The sequence below is a fragment of the Hermetia illucens genome, chromosome 5 (genome assembly GCF_905115235.1).
Source record: "Hermetia illucens chromosome 5, iHerIll2.2.curated.20191125, whole genome shotgun sequence".
Lineage (NCBI taxonomy): Eukaryota > Metazoa > Arthropoda > Insecta > Diptera > Stratiomyidae > Hermetia > Hermetia illucens.
This window is the reverse complement of record NC_051853.1, coordinates 36,725,824-36,745,845: the sequence shown is the minus strand read 5'-3', so window position 1 is coordinate 36,745,845 and position 20,022 is coordinate 36,725,824. Positions and strand designations below refer to the sequence as shown.

At 40.6% G+C, this 20,022-nt stretch overlaps 1 protein-coding gene across 1 annotated transcript in view; it reads left to right on the top strand.

The window, feature by feature from the left end:
- Positions 1-738: 738 nt before the first annotated feature.
- LOC119657355 (gamma-aminobutyric acid receptor subunit alpha-2) overlaps positions 739-20,022 on the top strand; it is an 89,561-nt gene continuing 70,277 nt past the window's right edge. Inside the window, exon 1 of the mRNA XM_038064229.1 lies at positions 739-1,015. Within this exon, the coding sequence (XP_037920157.1) occupies positions 984-1,015 (32 nt within the window). The 5' untranslated portion in view covers positions 739-983. The remainder of the gene's footprint in view (positions 1,016-20,022) is intronic.

Sequence of the window (20,022 nt, the reverse complement as noted above, 5' to 3'; positions counted from 1 at the left end):
ATGTCTCCTGAGACATCTCCCTAAGAAAGTCTAGCACTTTTCCATGCGGAAATGACTAGTCAACTATATTTGCTGGCAGTACTCAACGTGTCGAGAGACACTCAACAGTACTTGACCTCCACCTTCCTTTTTTGCGTCATGTGAGTCCATAAAAATATGATGCAGATAAAAGACCAACAGAAATAGGAAAACGAAGTGACAGAATTCCTGGAAACCTGTATGAAAATTTTTCCCATAGCCTACTGTCTACCTCAAAGAGTTCACTTCAACTCTAAAAATGCTATTTTGGGATGCACTTCATACGTGTAAGGTTGATTGGAAAGAGTAACTGCTATTCATAGCAGAGAACAATCGCTTCTTTGAGGGAATCCAGAAAACCTGCTCGTTAAGAACTATATTTGAGTAATGGTTGCTTCCACTTCCTTCATTGCCTACAGCGTGGCAAAGACACTTCTGCTTCCGCATGTTCTTACTCCGATTGAGCGAAAGGACCGTGGTGCTTTTTACAACCTGGACCACGTGGAGGGTAGTTACGAACTGATTCTGAAAGGGGCCTGGCCGAGCGGCAGACTTTCATTCCTTTTACTTTTGCACTTTTCTTTCAACGAGGGGTGACAGACTGCGCATACTCCGTTCTTGGTCCTTCTTCTACTGCTGCCATCTACCACGAATGTTTCCTTTGTGAAGGTGATTCTTCAGCGTGATCCTTCCATGCTCCCTCACAGACGAAAGATGAAAGTTCGTCGAAGAAGTTGAATCGAACGAAAGTCCGTTATTTGCATTTAGGTGTGATAATGCGTGAAGTCGTTGGTTCTTGGTGATAGTGTGGACACGTGAATAATTTTCGAATCCGATGACCGTTAGGTTGTGAAAATAAATTACTTTCACCGCGGCAGTGACTTCCCATAGTTTGCGAAACTAGACTCACTCAAATCATATTCAAAAAACATCTATTTTGTGCTGGTGAAATTCAAGTGTTGAGAATGAACGAGATGAATTTTTCAAACTTTTTAGGGTAAGTAATAGATACCAGCAGAGTTTTTCGGTTGGGAAAGTTTCCGGCGGTGGCGGTTCCTGGCATTGTTTTAATTTATCTTCCTATTGTAGTGCTTAGAGCTGCTGTTAAGGCTCGAATGAATCTCCCAGCGGCGTTTTTAATCTTTAATTTATTGTGGTGATTGTGGTCATCTAAAAGTTTTAATATGTTTGATCCTTTCCGAGAGCGAAGCTCATAGTTTGCGGGAGACTTTTATTATTTTCATCCGAGTTGGGAATGTGGAATCATTTATCTGAATCGATGCGAATAAAGAGTATTTATTCAGGAAAATGAAGTTTTGCGGTTTCAGATTGGGGGTGAATATTCCCCTTTAGGTTGCTTGCAATATCGAGGACACCTTTAGGTTCTGTTGTTACGGTATCGATCGGAAAATTGATTTTCATCATAAACTGAGACAAGTGCTGGTAGGGAAATAATAGATAGTGCATCCTTTTGTCGTGCAGCTTGTTATGCGGTTGCATGGGCTCGAGTGGATGATTGAACTCGATGTACGAGTGTCATCGATGTGGTGAATGATTTTAAAAATAGGCTTAAGAAATAAGTTCTATGCATGCGATTCACTCGTGAATTAATAAGATTTCTTGAAGAACACTTTAATAGTGTAGGTTGATGAAAAAAGGTGCAGAATTTAACGATTTATGAGGTGTGACTCCGGTTTGAGAGTATCATTTAAAAATTGATATTTTCGTGAATTTTTTTTTAAAGAATAATTTATTATTTTGTGTTATTCAAATGTAAAAGGATGAACCGAATGGGGTGGTCTCAATACAGTGTTCTAAGACTCTGCCGAAGTACTTAAAGGTTTAATAGAATATAATTGGAGATATATATTTAACTTATTGTGAAATGTTTCCTTACAGTAAGCGCATGTTTCTCATTATGTAGCGAATTTTACTTAAGGTCACGACTTTCACTCTTCTTATCTCCACAGTTTTTACTATCGAAGCAGGTGTTAAACAGGTCAATTCCTAATAGATAGAGAACATGGTTTTAATAGACAAACTACTGAGTACATGTAGGCCACATTCATATAAGAAGATTTGCAGCGATTGTATTTGGTAATTCAAGCTACGATGATGAAATCCGCGCACGGTTGTTGTCAGCCAACAGAGCCTATTTCAGCTTACAAAAACTGTTCCGCTCGAAACGTCTCACCATAGGGTTAAAGCTCTTACTGTACAAGACAATGATCTTGCCAGTTCTCATGTATTCCTCGGAGATTTGGGTTCCTGGCAAGAAGAATTGCGAACTCTTGCCCGCGTTCGAGAGAAGAATCCTCTGAAGAATTCTTGGCCCCCTACATGAGGATGGACGATTCCGTAGCCTACATAACGATGAAATCTATGAGCGATACCATGACCACCAGGTTGTGGATAAAATCCGGTTCAATAGGTTACGGTGAGCGGGTCACCTAATCCGTATGGATGAGGATGACCCAGCCCGGAAATTCTATAAGGGAAATATCTATGGTAGAAAAAGAAGAGGAGGCAGACCTTGCCTAAGATGGAGCGATGGTGTAGGTAAGGACGCCAGACAGCTTTTAGGGATATCGAATTGGTGGACCTCGTCGCAAAAGCGGGATGTCTGGAGTTCCTTATTAAGGCAGGCCTAGACCGGATACCGGTTGTTGTGCCGTTGATGATGATGATGATGAATTCAATTTTTTAGTGCTTATTGGCTGGAGGATGTTTAAAATAACCATTCCAGTTAACTATTGTCAAAAACGAGAGCAGAGCTTAATAATAAAACCGAAAAAAATGGTAATTTTTGACGGTCCCCTTTCGAACGAAACAGACAACGACACGCGGTCGTTTGCCTATTTGCTAGCCACTTCGGGAGGGTGGATGAGTTCTTTGGTGTTTTCTTCTCTCTTAAGTCACGGGGTTCAGGTCTGGTGCATCTGGGTTTGATAAAGGGATGGAGTTTAAAATTCAAATATATGTTCATATCCCGAAACAATATTATGTCGGACACAAAAGTAAGAGAAGAAAAAAAAATCGAAATAAAGTCAACCGTATGCCTAGAAGCGAACATCCTTTTACCTAGATGCTGCGATCGCGGAAGGGAACATCTATACGAATCGCATCCTCCCTTGATAACATCTCCGTGTCATATAGCGCCGAGCTCTCCTAATACAATACAATTTGGATGCCTTTTCTTATAGATAAGTTTCGCAGGGAACTAGGAATAGGAAATAGGATAAAGTGGTTGTAATTTAAATACTCTTTGGATAATTCTCATTTTATAATTCACTATCAGTTTAAGGAAAAAACTAACACTAGAGGAAATTCGAAGCGAAGTTGACAAGGATTATATAGACAAAATAAAAGACGAAAAAAGGCAATAATCATGTCGGACGAATGCACCTCCAACAACTTTAAGAATTTTATCAGAACTCAATGAGAAAATGTCATGCCGACCGGTGCTGAAATATCTCTAATGCAACTACAGTCTGTTGTGGTGCTTTTGCGACTTTTAAGGTACATGGCCAGAAGATCCGCTAAATTGTAATTGTTTTCCATCATTATGATGGATCCATTTAGAATTTTGGTCCGACTCGTTGACGCAGGACGTTGTTAAGTTGACTCAAATTAGCGCAGGAATGCCAGCAAACGGATGCAAAATAAAGTGTTCAAGGTCTACCGGAACTATGGTATCTCTAATGATTGAAATACGCAAATAGTTTACAGTCGGTTGGAACCCCACCTGGGAAATCAGGACCATCGGTTGACAAATGACAGGCTGCGCTTGCTGGTAATATTTGGCACACGTGCATCTGTAAGAGATATTGGGCACACACTACACGACAGTTTTTCGGCAGAAAGGAGAAGAAGCTTGATAAGTGTTTTCCGTACGAGCTTACTGAGCAAAACGCAGCGTTTCGAATACAAACTTTCGGTATTTGCTCTCTAGCAACAGAAAGGATCCTTTTCTGCGCACAAAAGTGAAACTGCGATGAAAATTGGGAAGGCAATGATACCCGAAGAAGGTAATGATAATGCCGCTAAAATTATCCCCTATTTTTTTGCAACGTACAAGAATCATTATTGCACAGAAGTGCGGACCCCATCTTGATTAAATGCATGGGAAATTAGGTAATCGCAGGTCTAGATTGCTAGACAGAGTTGGAGTGATATCACTTCATGACTACGTACGGCCTCATTTTTGTATGAGACTCTGCCTTATCCACCGTATTCACTCGATATCTCGGCAATCTACTGCAGTTTTTTAAGGTTTTATGTGAAACAAAGCCTTATTAAAATTGACTCAATGTCTGTCGGTCTGTCTGTCACACCTGATTTATTCGAAAACGGCAAAATGAATTGTCACGAATTCTGTGTTTGGTTTGGGGGGGGGTGTTGGTTTGGGCGCTCTCCAGACATGTGAAATGGTGGTGTAGCATTTTTTTCTCGAAATATAGTCATGTGGGATATCATATGAAAGGGTTCGATTAGTAATAATAATAATAATCGTATGCGCAACAATCCATATTGGAGTAGGGCCTTGAAATGTGTAAGAGTATTTCATTCAAGACCGTAACGGTACACTACAGTAGTACACTGTAGGAGGCAATTTGGTCAGCATTGCGTTCGCCCGAGATTATTACCCTGATTTGACTCAGGTACTCATTCATAGCCGAGTTGACTGGTATCCGCCGTCAAATCACGATACAAATTCCACTGCCACCAGTGCGATTTGAACTGCGACCTTCCGCACGACAGCCTTGTGCTCTAGCCACTGAGCTTTTCGAAAATGATCTCGTCTCTGATATTGGGTGAAACATAGAGGAGTAAGGGCCTCAAAACGTGTGCCCGTGTGCAGCAGGTCTCGTTCTCAGAACTTATCCAATCGAAAAATTTAAAAAAAATCACAGTGGTGCATCTCTACAAAATCTAGGCCTCAAAATACATCCGGTTTCCAAACATAAAGTTAATAATAGCATACTACTGCGATAAAATAATAGTAAGCTTTTTTAAATAAACAAAAACGGTTTTTTCATTCTTCCAAATTTATTTCGTCACCTTCAATGTAATCCCCCTGGGATGTAATGCACTTATGCCAACGTTTTTTTCAGTCCTCGAAACAGTTGTTAAAATCGATTTCCTCAATCGTGTTCAGGGCCTTTTTCAATCCGGTTTCAATCTTCTCAATCAAGCCAAAACGATGTCCACGCAATGACAATTTCAGTTTGGGGAACATTCAGAAAACAGGCGGAGTTAAATCAGGTTAAATTAGGCGAATGATGGCGCCCTGATAGTCAGAAATCATGGTTTCATAGACACTAACATGACCATCCTTTTCGAATAAATTTAGTGTCTTCGGTACCAAACGAGATGAGATGCGTCTGAGGCCTAATTGGACCTACAAAATCGATTGAGTTGAGCCAAATGATACTTTGGTGATGTTCACAAGGTCTCTAATTGACAAGTGATGAATTTTGAGCACTAAATCCTGGGTGTGGTTGACGTGGTTCTCACCGGTAGACGTGGAAGGACGACCAAGACGCTCATCATCCTTAACACGTTCTATGCCTTCTGTGAACAATTTGTACCAACCAAAAATACTGGCTCTCGACAGAACATTATCACTAAATGCCTTTTTCCATATATCCTAGAAGTACAAAATTTGGCAATGGTATAAGGGATAACATTTGACATTTTGTCAAGTTTGAAGAAACTCGAACTATTATTAAGAAAGTTATAGAGGGTGACACTTTTCCATTTTTTTGTGAATTTCCTGCATTCTACAACGTGCATGACGTTGTCATCACATATCAATTCGTCAATATCCTAACAAATTGAGCTCATATGAATGGGGGTCGCAAGGAAACATTTTGTTTTAGTTTTCTAGTCATTTGTACATCAATATCAATTACTCCAGAAGACATAGGTGTGTATGTAGGTATATATGCGTGCTAATAAAGTTTGCGGGTAGTGTCTAATTTAAATAGATATATTTGTACCTTAAACCAATGGAATGCAATAATATACGTATTCTATATATACATATGTATGCTTTTGTGCATAAAGTAAATCGGAAACGTGGGCACGACCAATTTGCATACGTGTACTTATATGTACAGTATTCGATAATGGGCTATGTCTGTAATATGTACGTATATCTTGTAGTTTGGAAAAATATTACGGAATATGTAGGATTTGTAGCTATATACGGATAGGAAAATGAACGTAGAGGTTTCTTCCATAAGATGAACACAACGCGAGCTTCCGGTATTTCGACTTGTAAAGACTCTTATTGATCATTTCGCCTAAATATTTGAGGGAATATATTATCTGTGTTCCAATTTTGATTTTCCTAGGCGTACTCTAACGTCAGCACTCCTTCCTGGAACTCAGCATGTCCTTTGAAATAATATACTCGCATGTCCTTCATCTAAATCGTAGCAAAAAAGCCTATTACTTAAAAAGCCGGCAATGATGCGCACCAGGTACTTCGGCTCTCCCAATTTAATTAGGGCCTGTAGTATTTTGCTACATTTCGCGGAATTGAAGGCATTTTTGATGTCAATTGTTATCACTCCACAGTACTTGCCTTCTTCATAGAGCGACTTTAGTTATGTTAGCCACCAGGTTAACCGCATCGGTTGTAGATATCTTCTTTCGAAATCTGAACTGTTTCTCAGAGAGACCACCTTCCATTTCGGCAATCGGAAGTAATCTGTTGTGGGTTATCTTTTCAAATAATTTGCAAGTATTATTTAGAAATATTATTGGTTTGGATGAATGATGGTGGATGAAATTTCATCTGAAGGTTTGTTTGGTTTGGGAATGAGAATTAGACTCTACTTTCTCCACTCTGTGTGAAGCGCCCCTTCCTTGAGATGTGCGCTAAAATATTTACTATGCCTTAGGAACTTCGTTGGGGATGCCAGCTAAGCCAGGAGCTTTATTTTCTGCTGGTTTATTTGAATTTTGCAGGACCTCTTCCCTGCTTTCTATTTGAATTTCTACGGGATCTACTTGTACAATAGGAAGGTTAGTAGGATTCACATTTTGTAGTAATCATTATTGTTTTGTAAGCGCCATACCAGGGGTCTGAATCAGCTTTTACTTCTCCCTACAGCTACATGTAATTTTTTCCTCACCTGTTTGTATTGTTCATGTCGCTGCTCATATCCAGACCGATTTTTGTTTCGGTGTCTGCTTTGAGGCAGGTCTTACGACGTTCCTCGCCTTCAGCGTTCTACCAGAGATTCGGTACTCATTTCTGGGAACCAGCGCGCTTTGGTATAGACGGGTCGCATGTTCGTCGTAACTTTTCGTCGTTGTGTGAAACGTTATCATTTAAGTTTTCTTCAAAAGTGGTGTGTTGTAGCAGAACCTCTTTGAAAACCTCTTCGTCAAATCTGTTGAATGCCCATTTTACAGCAGGATGAATTTACTTTTATTATTTTTTTAATTTCTAAAATTATGGCCTGATGGTGCCTGTGTATGTTACTTTCACTAACGTGGCACTGGAGATCCTTATCTAAAGTGTCACTAACAAACATAATATCAATCGCCAATCCCGCCGGGTGACATATCCAGTGTTTGCAGGAAGGCCAGGAAGATGTTCAAGTAATGCAGGTCCTCTTGTGTTGGTTTCTTGGCTGCCCCATTCTTCAGCCTTGGTTCACAGACATTGAGACGTTGATTTTGTTTCCAAGTCTCGGAGAGCAGGTCCTGAGCTGCTTTACGTTCAGCTGTAAGAACTTCATTTGCACATAGAGTTGATCGCCTTTCTAAACATCGGACATGTGGTGCTCCCTGTGATATGGGCGTAATTGATGTCATTCATTTGCCTGTAGAACAGGCAACTCGATCTTTCATTCAATACATATTTAATATTAGTCGTAAACAACCAGCCGAACTGGGCTGTTACAGTACCCGTCTCTCCCGATTAGCTTCTCTGGCCCGATTGATTCCAGCATCAATTTCATCAAGTCCAAGAAGGTCGAAAATTCACTCGGTTGAATACGCGCTTCTTATCCTTAAAACCGAAATCTTGCATGAAATTAATTGCAAAGCACCTCATGGCAATATGGGCTCAATTATAAGATAATCTCACCTAATCCTTAGCTTCCTAGATCGCCGACAACCCTAAGCTATAGTTCAGCAACAGCTGTCCTTACCATATATTAGTCCTGCTAGAATTTTGCAAAGCTCCCTTCTGTTCCCATGCCTCTTCTTAGTATTTACAGCGAATATTCCGTTCTCAACTACGACCCAATTAAGAACCTTCAATAGGCCAACGGCCTTATTTCCTATACTTCGACGAAGTATAGTGTAGTCATGTGGGATCAGTTCGTCCGAATTCATATTTGGACGAATTTTACTGGTACTTTATGATACTACATGCAAACTTGCTCTCAATCCTCCAAAAAGTGTCAGACGATTGCGGGGACTTTGTGAAAATAACTCCGAAAATGACTTCCAATACGAAGAACCAGTCTCAACCAACTCGAACCTGCTAATATCCCATAGGTCAACAGGGTATTAAGCCGTGTAGACGGCGGCTTTAAGTTCTATAGCCAATTATCCGATTGAATACACCTATTTTGTAAAATATCAAAACTTTTTGATGAAAACAGTTAATTTGACCTTTGATTACTTTCGAATTCATCTTGTGGTCTAATGCTTCTTGCTGAGATATGAACAGGTTTTACTTCAAAGTAAGATTGATCCTCCACCAACGGAATATTTAGGAATCTCCAACAAGATCTTTTATGATTCCATCCAAATATTACGCATCGACGCCGTCATGGCTACACAAGCTATCAAATTTCTAAAGGTCTAATCGCCTTAATCGCCGAGGGTATCCTCATCATCGATGGCGCAAAAACCGGTATACGGTCTAGGCTTGCCTTAGTAAGGAACTCCAGACATCCCGGATTTGCGCAGAGGTCACCCAGTTCAATATCCCTGAAAGCTGTCTAGCGTTCTGGCTTATGCCGTCGATCAGTCTGAGGCAGGGTCTGCCATGTCTTCTTTTTCTAACTTCAAGTCTGGATACTAGATATTGCCCTTATATCCCCTAGTGTATACCAATTGAAAACAAGGGGGAAAGCTTTCACTGCGAGAACCAATTCCGGAAACTTCTCATTCCCTTCAACAGCGATAATCGTTTGTTCGACAAGGAAGGTAGAGTATACCTCTGCAGAGGCCGCCATTCCAATTTACAAGACGTCCTCCATCCCAAGCATAACAGTGCACGCCAAACCTAATTTACCCCCTCGCAATTCCTTTTGATAGGATATGCCATCACTGTACATATATATAATGTTTGGTTACTAAAGTTGGATCGGTGGTGCGGCAGATTTAGTAAACGAATCCAGAGAAACTTTCTTGATCTTTGACCCTTTGTAGGGTGTTACTTATGGTACGCTTTGGTGTGCGTAAAATGTCGGGTAACTTTAATCTCGTGCCTCGGGTTCCTGCTTTAATATTTGGCATTTGCAAGTGTTCTCCTGTTCATCATGATGTTATAGGTTTAGCAATAGCACACTGTTAATGTAATCGTAATAAAATTGAAGGAACGTTTCGTGGAGTATAGGGAATCTACACACTCTTTTCGTTAATATTATTATTATTTTTTCTATTTTGTTTTCAAAGAGACTGTGCTTCAGTTTTGCTATAAGTAACGTTTAAGGCTTCTTCCCTTGTACATGTCGACATACACTATGACCCCTTGGAATCGTCGACAGTTCTCTTCATGTGTCGGTGTGATGTGGACCTAGCTCTGCCAACAGAAGAATTGACTGTGTTTTGTCGCAGAAGAAAAATGCATCGCCCAAGGCAGTGTTTAGAAGGCAGTAAGCGCTGAAACTCCCTATGAGACACCCGGTCCAAATAAAGAGAAAGTTTGCAAAGTAATGAGGTTGCAGGAGGAAAAGCCCAGAAAAGTTGCTAAAAATGAGTAAGTAAATTCGGACATAAGCCGAGTGGGAGAGCTGTCACTATCCTCGATTCTTGGAACAGACAAAGTCGCGCTGGAGGGCACTTCGGGGCGATGCAGCTGGCATGTTCGTAGCTTCATTGGTGAACCAAATGACGACAGCCTGTGAAGCTTCCATGCCTCGCAGGGCACACAACCGTGGTACACCTTCTATGCATTAGCGGACGGTGAAATTGCCGACCTCCGGAAGGAATGTTATACCATTCGCCTTTTATACGCCGCTCGGGAGGAGGCATGTACCACCATGGCAAAGTACAGATCAGTTAAAAGGAGACTCCGTAACGCGATGGACGAAAGCAAAGTTCGCTGCACCAAGGACCTATCAGACGAGGTAAGTGGGGATCCTTGGGGACTCGGTCATAGCCTGTCAACCTGGAAAATCAGAATTCTGCGGAAACCCTGTATACTTAATATAACCTATAATCGACCACTGGAACGCTTCCCACGATAGTCTGCTAAGCTCGACATGTCGAAAAAGTCGCGCCTGGTCTGCTAGACTAATGTCGTCCACTGTACTGCTGAACAGGCGCAAAGAAGATTTGACAAATTGATGGACGGATGACTACTCATAGTTTTAGCTTTGCGCTGACTAAAAGGAGAATTTCCTCCCTGCGTCCCTATCGATTTGCGAGTTGATTGTAGAGCCAATCCATGGGTAATCCAGCGTAAGTACCTCGAGTTAACGCTCGACCCAAAGATGAACCTTTTGAGCAAATCAAATCAGTCCTGGGACCGGATGGCAAGGAGTTCCTTGAACTAACAATTTCCTTTTTCCTCTCCTTTCATGCTGGTGAAAGGAATTCCCTGACTAAATGTTTCAAACGATTGCAGGCTAGCTTTCTCATTATGGGGAGGTGTCTAGCTAGTAGGATAATGGAATGCTGCTCCCGGAAACTAATATTCTCTACGGAAATGTAGTCATCTACCCTTTTTACAAAACAATGCTAGTTAAGTTGCAGACTTACAGTAGCAAGATAACCGAAACTGACCCCAGACATTCATTGCGACTGGAAATCGAACCCGGGGCAACCAGACCACGAGGCTGGCGCATATCCAACCACGGTATCGCAAAATATGGAAGAATATCACCGGATGTGGAATAGTCGTTACGGATTTTCATAAGTTCCATCTTTACTCATTCTTATTATCAGCAGCGATAGGGATTTTGATGTTCTTGGTAAAAGGAAACTACTTTGTAGTGTCTACTGCCATTTTATTAAACTATTTTTGGATACTTTAACGATATTAGTTTATCACTGATGCTAATATTTAAGAGCTTAACCATTTCTTAGTAACAATTCCACGTCAGAAAATAGTCTCCATCGAAGGGGAGGACGGAGCATTGACTCGGAACTAATTCATAACAAGAGATGACCAATACCTCCGTTCAGATACCTTCAAAACAATTTATATTGAAATCTTGTTATTTTTCGCTTGAGTAGATTTCCCGAGTATTATTGTGCATATCCTACGCGAATGGCGAATACGAGACAACTTTCTGATTCAAAATATATAAAAACTGACTTGAACCACATTTTTTAATGACAGATGACATACATATATAATATACATCTTTTTCTATATATAAACTCAGTGTTTCTATGTGCATCACGAATTTTCTGAATTTTCCCAGACAGCGGAAAAATTGTGCAAAGTAGATTTTCATATATGCTGTCACTCTCAATGTAAGACGCAAGTGAAATATGGAAGGAATGATTCATATTAATAAAACGCTTTCTTTATGTCTGTGAGGTGTGCTACTGCAGCTTCCGGAATATTCTAATACACATATATATGTAGTCTATATAGCATCCCATATGATTGCTAAATGAACCGTTTCAATGAGATGGAAAATGTGGAAAAGTCACTAGACGGTTTCCGCCGATATTCCCTCACCTTTTATTTTTAATCTTTACGTAAAAAGCCTAGGATTTCAGATTTTCCCCCTGAAAGAAATCATAGCCACTCACGCGAAAATTATAGCAACAAACAGTTAACATCTGGCAAATATAAAAGATTCCTCTAAGGAAATTGTGACGAAAATATAACCCGTATTTTTGGCTTTTCTGGAGTAGGTGACACATTGTGCTCTCAACCGTTTTCTACCCTCTCTAGGATCCTGGAATCTTTGTATCTTGTGTTAAAGAAAAATGAATTAGACTGAAGCATTAGGAGCCCCATATATTTATACAGATACTTTGGTTTGAATTTAGCACCCACACTGGAACTTTCCATGTTACTTTGCTAATGGGATCAGATTTTGAAGGCATTTCGAGGCCGATCTCGACCAACACTTGTGTTGCTTGCTTGCGTAAAAATTTCCGGGGAAGTACTGGGGTGGGTTAGGCAGATAGGTATCAGTGGCGGCTCCGGGGAGTCTAATTAACTGTGACTGCTGTTATAAGAGCAAGGAGGCAGAGTTCATCTGGCTCAGATCTCCAGAACCGCTCCGTAGCATTTACGAAGGGAAGCTGCTTTCCCACTATACTACTAGAAATCTCTCTGATGTTCCCAAAGAATGGTTTATCTAGTGTCCGTAGCCTGAATCTAGCTAGAGCTGGGCAATCGTAAAGGAAGTGCCACAGGGTTCCCCCTCTTCTCCGGAGCTTCGGCAATGCAAATTGCGGGGTATGCCGGGCCTGGCGGTCTGTGGCTGCTAAATAGTGGGAGTAGATTCCACCCTTGACAGTCGTCAGCGGGACATCGGCTGTACACGCCTAAGGACTGCCAAAAGCAAAGCCCCGCCTGAGGTTACTAGGAAGTCACATCCGCGCTGAAACATTGACAAAACTTCAAAATTCTTCACGATTTCAGGAAGCAAACCTTCAACACCGATATTTCAATAATTTGATCGAATGTGACTAAAAAGAGCTCCGTCCTTGATTAGTCCTATGGTGTTCTGGAGTAGGAAGAATCAAATAGAAACGCTTCCATATCTCGACTATTTGACCAAATTCGGTAAAAGAAGTTTAAGCCGTGATCACTGCTATAATACTTCCGAGAAAGCACAATAACCGACCACTATTCCTTGGACGGAAAGTCCACAGAAATCTTTTTTACTTTCTTCAATGTATACTTTTAACGTCAGCACCGATAACTAACCAACCAATAACTCTTGGCCTCGTTCGAGAGAAAAATCCTCCGAAGGATTTTTGGCTCCCTACATGAGGATGGACGATTGCGTAGTCTACATAACGACGAAATCTATAAGCGATTCCATGACGTCAAGTTGTGGATAAAATCCGGCTGAATAGGTTACGGTGGGCGGGTCACCGCGAAAAGTCTGTAAGGGCAATATCTATGGTAGAAAAAGAAGACGAGGCAGACTCTGCCTAAGATGGAGCGGTGGCGTAGGTCAGGACCCCAGACAGCTTTTAGGGATATCGAATTGGTGGACCTCGGCGCAAAACCGGGATGTCTGGAGTTCCTTATTAAGGCAGGCCTAAACCGGATACCGGTTGTTGCGCCATTGATGATGATGATACTTTTAAAAGTCAATAGTTCAATGGCATTGGCTAAATAGTCAAAAGAAGCTGTGCTTGCGATGATCCCTAAGGCTCTCAAAGATGCATAGATACGTGAAAACTATCGACAGGCTGAAAAACAGATTTCGCAAATTGTCATTTTTTTTTAAATTTAAAATTTTGAATGGGGACGTTTAGATTTTTTTTAAATATGAGCGTAAAGACATGCTAACCAAATTACCAAACTTTGAAATTATTGCCCACCCCAGTAGAAAGTTCTAAGCATTGAATTTTGGGTAATTGAGAGAATTGGTATGAAAGAAAATGTTTATGATCATTTCGGAAAATCACCAAAGACAAAACACGGGAAAAAATTGCCAACATTTGGAATTTTCCGCTTGATCATTTTAGTTATTTGGTTGAAACATTTATCAAGCCACTTGTTCGACAGGGGCGTGTCGTGGGATCCGCCTCTAGGAGATACGCTTCAACAGATATAGTAGAATTCTCCTATACTTTGTTTATCCCTTTCTCTGATCTCAGTATTTTGTTTTCACTTTAGTAAGTAGTAAGTACAGCTTCCCCTCGGACACCGCCCTGGCCACGAACATATAAAGATGGAAACACAAGATTGTAACTCTCCAAGTAGTAAGAAGTCATATACTGGAAAGGGTATTAGTGTGTCGATGTGTCAATGTCGCCTAGATGGCTTTCTTGTGTGTGTTTCTACTTCTTATTCCAGCAGGAAACGGATACATTCGAAAGATTGATCTTGGATGCATCTACTTATTTCCTCCTCACTTCCTAGGAGAGCAAACATGGATCTATTGCCGAGAATGTTGCGCGTGTTTGTTTCCATCAAGCTTCCCATAAAGGAATTTTGAAGTATCATTCGCTCACTGATTCCATTAAGATCCATACCATTAATCCGAAATGAATCTTTAAGGAAGATCTGCCTTTGGTTCCCGCTTGGAGGCGGGAATTTATAAACAGCTGTGCTGCAGTGTCTGTTGTTATGATAAATGCTGCCAAGTGCTCGTAGTAACTCACAGCCGCAACCACGTGGGCGCATACCAATGCACTGCATCACATACATGGCACTAAGATGAGCCCTTATGCACGCAATTTTGCTCGTGCAACTCCCGTCACGGTCGAACGTATTCAAGACTTTTCCATCTCCATAAAATTTCAAAGAATGTGCTGGGATTTGAATCTCCTGTTTAAAGTCTTCTTGATTCGGTGGAATTTTTAGCTCGACCATTATTCTGTACAGTGCATTACGATTTACACTATCGTACGCCTGACAGGAGTCTACCAACAGTTGGGGCACATCGATGTCATATTCCCAACACTTTTCAAGCACCTGCTTAACTGCGAATATCTAGTCCGTTGTCGATCGTCAGCATCTGAAGCCACCTTGGAATTCCTCGTTCGATTATATTCGTCAGAACCTTGTAGCACGTGCACAGCAATGAGATTCCCCAGTAGTTTTCGCAACGCAGGCGATCACCCCTTTTGTACACTGGGCAAATTACAGTTTCCCTCCAGTCGGCAGGTATTTGTTCGCCTGTCCAGATTCTGTTGATTAGTTTGTAGATTCGAGTGGTAAGCTCTGTTCCCCCCTCTTTAAGATTTTGTGTAAAACAAAACATCATTCTACGCCGAATCTAAGGGGGTTCCCCATACATACAAAAGGGGGTGTAAATTGTTTTTTCATCAAATCATGTGGAATATCAAATGAAAGGTCTCGATTCGTACTTTCGAAGTTTTAGTTGACATTTGCTGGAAAGGTGGGGAGTGCAGGGGGTTAAAAGTGATCGGCTCTTCAACGGACCGATTCTCAGAAAACACAATCGAAAAAATCTGAAAAAAAATCAGGAGGCTGCCACTATATGGTGCCTAGGCTCCGAGATATCCTACATACCGATATTTGTTCAAATAAAGCTGATAATGGTATGTCGATATCATTTTTAGTAATTGGCTGGAAAACCCACCTTAGGTTCATCCTAGTACCACGAAATATAGGCTAGCATAGAGCATGATCGCACGAAGTTTGGTGGAAATCATACTATTACTAACAAAGTTATAGTAGGTCAAAATTGTCGCCTCTTTGCAAATTCAAGACTTTGAATATCAATATCACTTGAAAATGGATATTTTCACATAATATATGCATATATTACGTACTATGGGACAAATGTACACGCAAATGTCTTTATAAAAGACAAAACATTTCATACCTGAAGCGTCCAGCTTCCGGTTTCCCGACTTCTTTAAGAGCTTGGCTGTGGCGCCATCGATCCCGGGAGCTCTATATGATTTTAATTTAAACAAAGGTGCCCCTACTTCATACAAAGTCGGGGGTGTGGGCACTTGTTCTCTGTTTGTTTTATCTAAAATGGTGAAGGGTGGGAAATGTGTCGTTGTTGGGTTCAAGAGGTCTTGAAAATACTGAACCCATCTTGCTTTAATTCGAGTCGCGTCGATGATGATATTGCTGTATTGATCATTACCGAGAGCGGCTCGCGGTTTGAAACCTATCCTAATCTGTTTCACTATGTGCCTTAGTTCGTGGTATTTGTCTTCTGCGGCTCGGAGTAGTAATCAGCAAGCTCCGTTTTTTTTGTTATTCGCTTCCAGGCAGATATCATTGAACCATTCGTTACGGTTCCTCCGTTCTACATGCCCAAGGGCGTGTTTAGCTTCATTCCGGAGACCATCCCTAATTTTTCGACACACTTCGCCTTTACTTTCCTCAGGACTAGCATGAGGTACTGCTTTGAAATGTGCCTTGATTGTGGACCCTTTGAGCGCCGCGACTTTCAACTTTTCTACATTGATTTTAATAGTCCAGCTCCTATGGCTATGATTGTTTTTGGCTATTGGACAGCATTTCTCCTCTAACCAGGAAGTGATCCGACTCAAAGTTAGCACCTCGTGGCGTCCTCATGTCCAATATGTTTGAGGTAGCTCTTTTTTCAACGCCCACTTCATTTTATATATGTTCTCTCTGGTTGAAGCAAGTTGAGCATAAAACTAAATTTTTGCGAATTTTTGCGAAGTCGATGAGGTTTAGGCTATTATCGCTTCTTTCATTGTGGAGGGTTTGCCTTCCTGTTATGCTTCCATGGAACAGTTCCAATTTTAACGCGGAAATCTCCCAATAACACATAGTTGTAGTTTCCGGATACTGCCAGATCTGGAAAATATCCTATTTAACGAGGGCGAATCAAAAATAAACTCTAGGCAAGTCAGACTGGGTGCCATTAGAAGGGGTAGCGGATCCCGCACCCTTGGACTAGAATCACAAGTAGACATTCAAGCAATGGGACACATTATTGAAGAGAAGAGACGAATTCGTTGTAGAAGGTACCGAGCGACTAAATTCATTTCAAATGACGTACGGTTCTGGAAAGTGTGTGCCAAAACGCTACCCGAGTTGGTCGAAGTCAGTCAAGAGGGCAGATTCCCGTAAAGTTCTGCCCATACTATATACTAGAGTTACACTGAAGCGTCCTGTTGACACGCGCTTGCATGCCTCTGTGCTAGCCAAACTGTGTAAAGTAGGCGGAGGGGTTATCTTGGTGAGTGCAATCCCTCTCATGTTAGTGACAAAAATGCACTTGCGTCATCGTACCGGAACGTGGGATACAAAATGAAATATTGTGCGATGCTGAAATAGCAAAATAAAAACACTTGAAATCCGAATGCTGTAATCGTGAGGGAAGATCCTCGACAGACCGCATCCTGAATCGATGTATCTCCTACCTTAGATCTTGAGGTGTATTTAATAATAATTTTTTGGTAAGGAAGGTTAATGAAAGTTTAATTGATTTTTCTACCTTGAATTCAATGCGACTCGGAATTCTCTCGCTCTATGCAATGGTGTTTATATCACATATCCTTTTACTTTCAGTACCACCTGATAGTAACCACAGTGAAGTCCCCTGATTCTCCTTTCCACCAGTCGCTCGCCAGAAACCCCACAAAACTGGCCTAACCCAGTAACCGTCCTAATGGGATCCCTAATTTATACGTGTACACCTCGATCACTTATCTGTAATTTGATATTCTTCTGGAAATATCTTGAAACCACAACTTTGTATTAAAAGTGTTTATTACCTGTTCACCTTGTTTCCCGGTTTTCTAAATAAATCCCGGAAAAAATTGACTTGAGTTGGCTCATTCTCTTTCTATCAGCCAATAGACGGGTATTCGTTTCATTTCTCAAATCTACCTAGGCCGCTGAATCCGGACTTTCCGTGAAAAATTTGTTCTTGCAGTCTCAGGTCGTACCGCCAGCTATTCTTGCAGCAACCCTCGCATACATCAATCTTTGGCAATTGCCTGAGATATACCGCTAAAAGCTGCACTCACCAGCATATACCATGAGTATATATATATAGGTAGGTTATTAATTTATAGGGAAAGCAACAAAAAAAACGTTAATGATCATTTGTAATAATTGAGAATTTCTTTTACATAATTTTAATGGGTTTTAGGAAATTGTGTGTATTTTGTTGAAATATGAAATCGGGAAGGGAGTTAGGAATTTGAAAGGAGGATAACGGAGGTGCTATTAGAGGAAAAGAAAAATGCTGCATACAGGCAAATGGATCTTCAGCTTGTGGTTGGGCAAAGACAAATCAAATGTTTTGCATGTAGAGAAATCACTGACAATACATTCTTTATTCTTTATTTATTTATTCTGCAGAAATGAAGGAGTTCCCGCGCAAATGACTCCTAACCCAACTAAACTTAATTCTTCAGTCCTGAAATAAAAATATCTCCTTTTTGGTGGGAAAAATGTAATTGTATAGAAGCAAGTTATGTAGAGAAATAAATAACAATTCTTCTTTTATAATAATAAAAAAAATTAAAAAGAAAATTAAATCCCCTTTGATCTACCCACGTACCTTCCTTTTTAAGGGATGCGACAGCTGTGTTAAAGCTGTGGTCATCGGAGTGAAGGTAGTAATAAGTACTGTGTGTGCTGAGGATATTGCTCAGTTGACCATGACTTTAGATAGCATTGTCCTGATGACAAGCGCTTCGACGAAGAAGTGTAGAAGAAGTGGCATTACTCTCTGAAGAGCATGATGACTCCGTCACCGAAAAAATGAATATATGTAAATAGGAGATTCATTGAGTTTATAAGAAGTTCGTTAGCCTGTAAGTTCAAAATAACTCTTCAACAAATTATGGGATAAGAGGGTTCCATACAAATTCGGAGTGAACTTTGATGTAATGGAGACATTGTACTTGTGCCTCAGGAATTTAACCTGCTGGAAACCCTTTAATCGATCCATTATGTGTATCCCATTCCAGCCTTAGTACTATGCTTGAATTCAAGCTCGGTATCTTGGTTAGATATCAACTAGACGATTATCTGACGGATTAATTTATTTTTATTGTTCGGGGAATTCCTTTTGTTCAGAAAGGATTAAAAGAATCCTTCTGAATATTCTTCTTCCACTAATATTCTCCACGCAACATCATTTTACATATGTTATACTTGTTGTACTTGAACACATAAGTGCCTTGCTTTTGTCAGTTGAATAATAAGATATGTAGGCATAAATATCTAACTTCTTACAAGGATTGTGTCCCAGTTGATGATGGTATTGCCTTGATGCCTCTCTGAAGTACATTGAAGCGAATGAGGGAAAAGTAAAAGGGCTTTTTACTTCTATCTTATATCAGCCCTTTGTTGTTCGTACAAACAATCATCTACAATTTTGCGACTCCATGTTTGCATACATATATATGTGTCCCTGTATTATTTGAATTCACATCAAATGAACTGATTTGAGCAGCCATTGTATACAGGTCAAATATTAGAGTCCTGCATTGATAGGGGGATGATACAAAGACCGATGCAAACCAAATTGGTGCTGGGCTGATTCTCATTTCTTAAAATCTACAACAATAGTTCCGTAATGAAAATCAAACGAAGGCTTGTTTTTACCGCAGTTGTGAAGGAGTAGTGCTTATTCTTTTAGTACAAAAATAGGCTTCGCTTGTAAACCTGGCCTCTCCACAGACTACCATCTTACAAATGAAAATTAAATCAAATTGTAACAATTCGCGGCATATTTTCACAAAATATTGCACACAGTTCCGCCTTCGCCTGCAGGGAAATTTGTGTGCATAAAGACTTTGCACGAAGAAAGGATAAAAGGCTGCAATGAAATCTACATATCTTTCATCATTTATGAACACTTAGCAAAATCGATTTCAAGTGCTTCCTTACCCGAGCCGAGAACCATGTCCTTCAATATAACTACCATGTATTTACAAGTAGGTAAACAATAAACTGCTGGAAAATTCAGTTCTTTGGCGTTATACATTAACTCGAGATGATTTTAATGATGCGAAACGGCTATGCGATGGCGCGGCGAGAGGACTCTGAAAATGCTGATTTTCTCTGATTTTTAGATAGGGTTTGAAAATGGGTGCTGTGTTTTGGTTTGTTATTGATGGGTTGAAGGACACGGGAGTTTTGTGGATTAATAGGGCTGTTCGATTCTTTAAGTGAACACATTG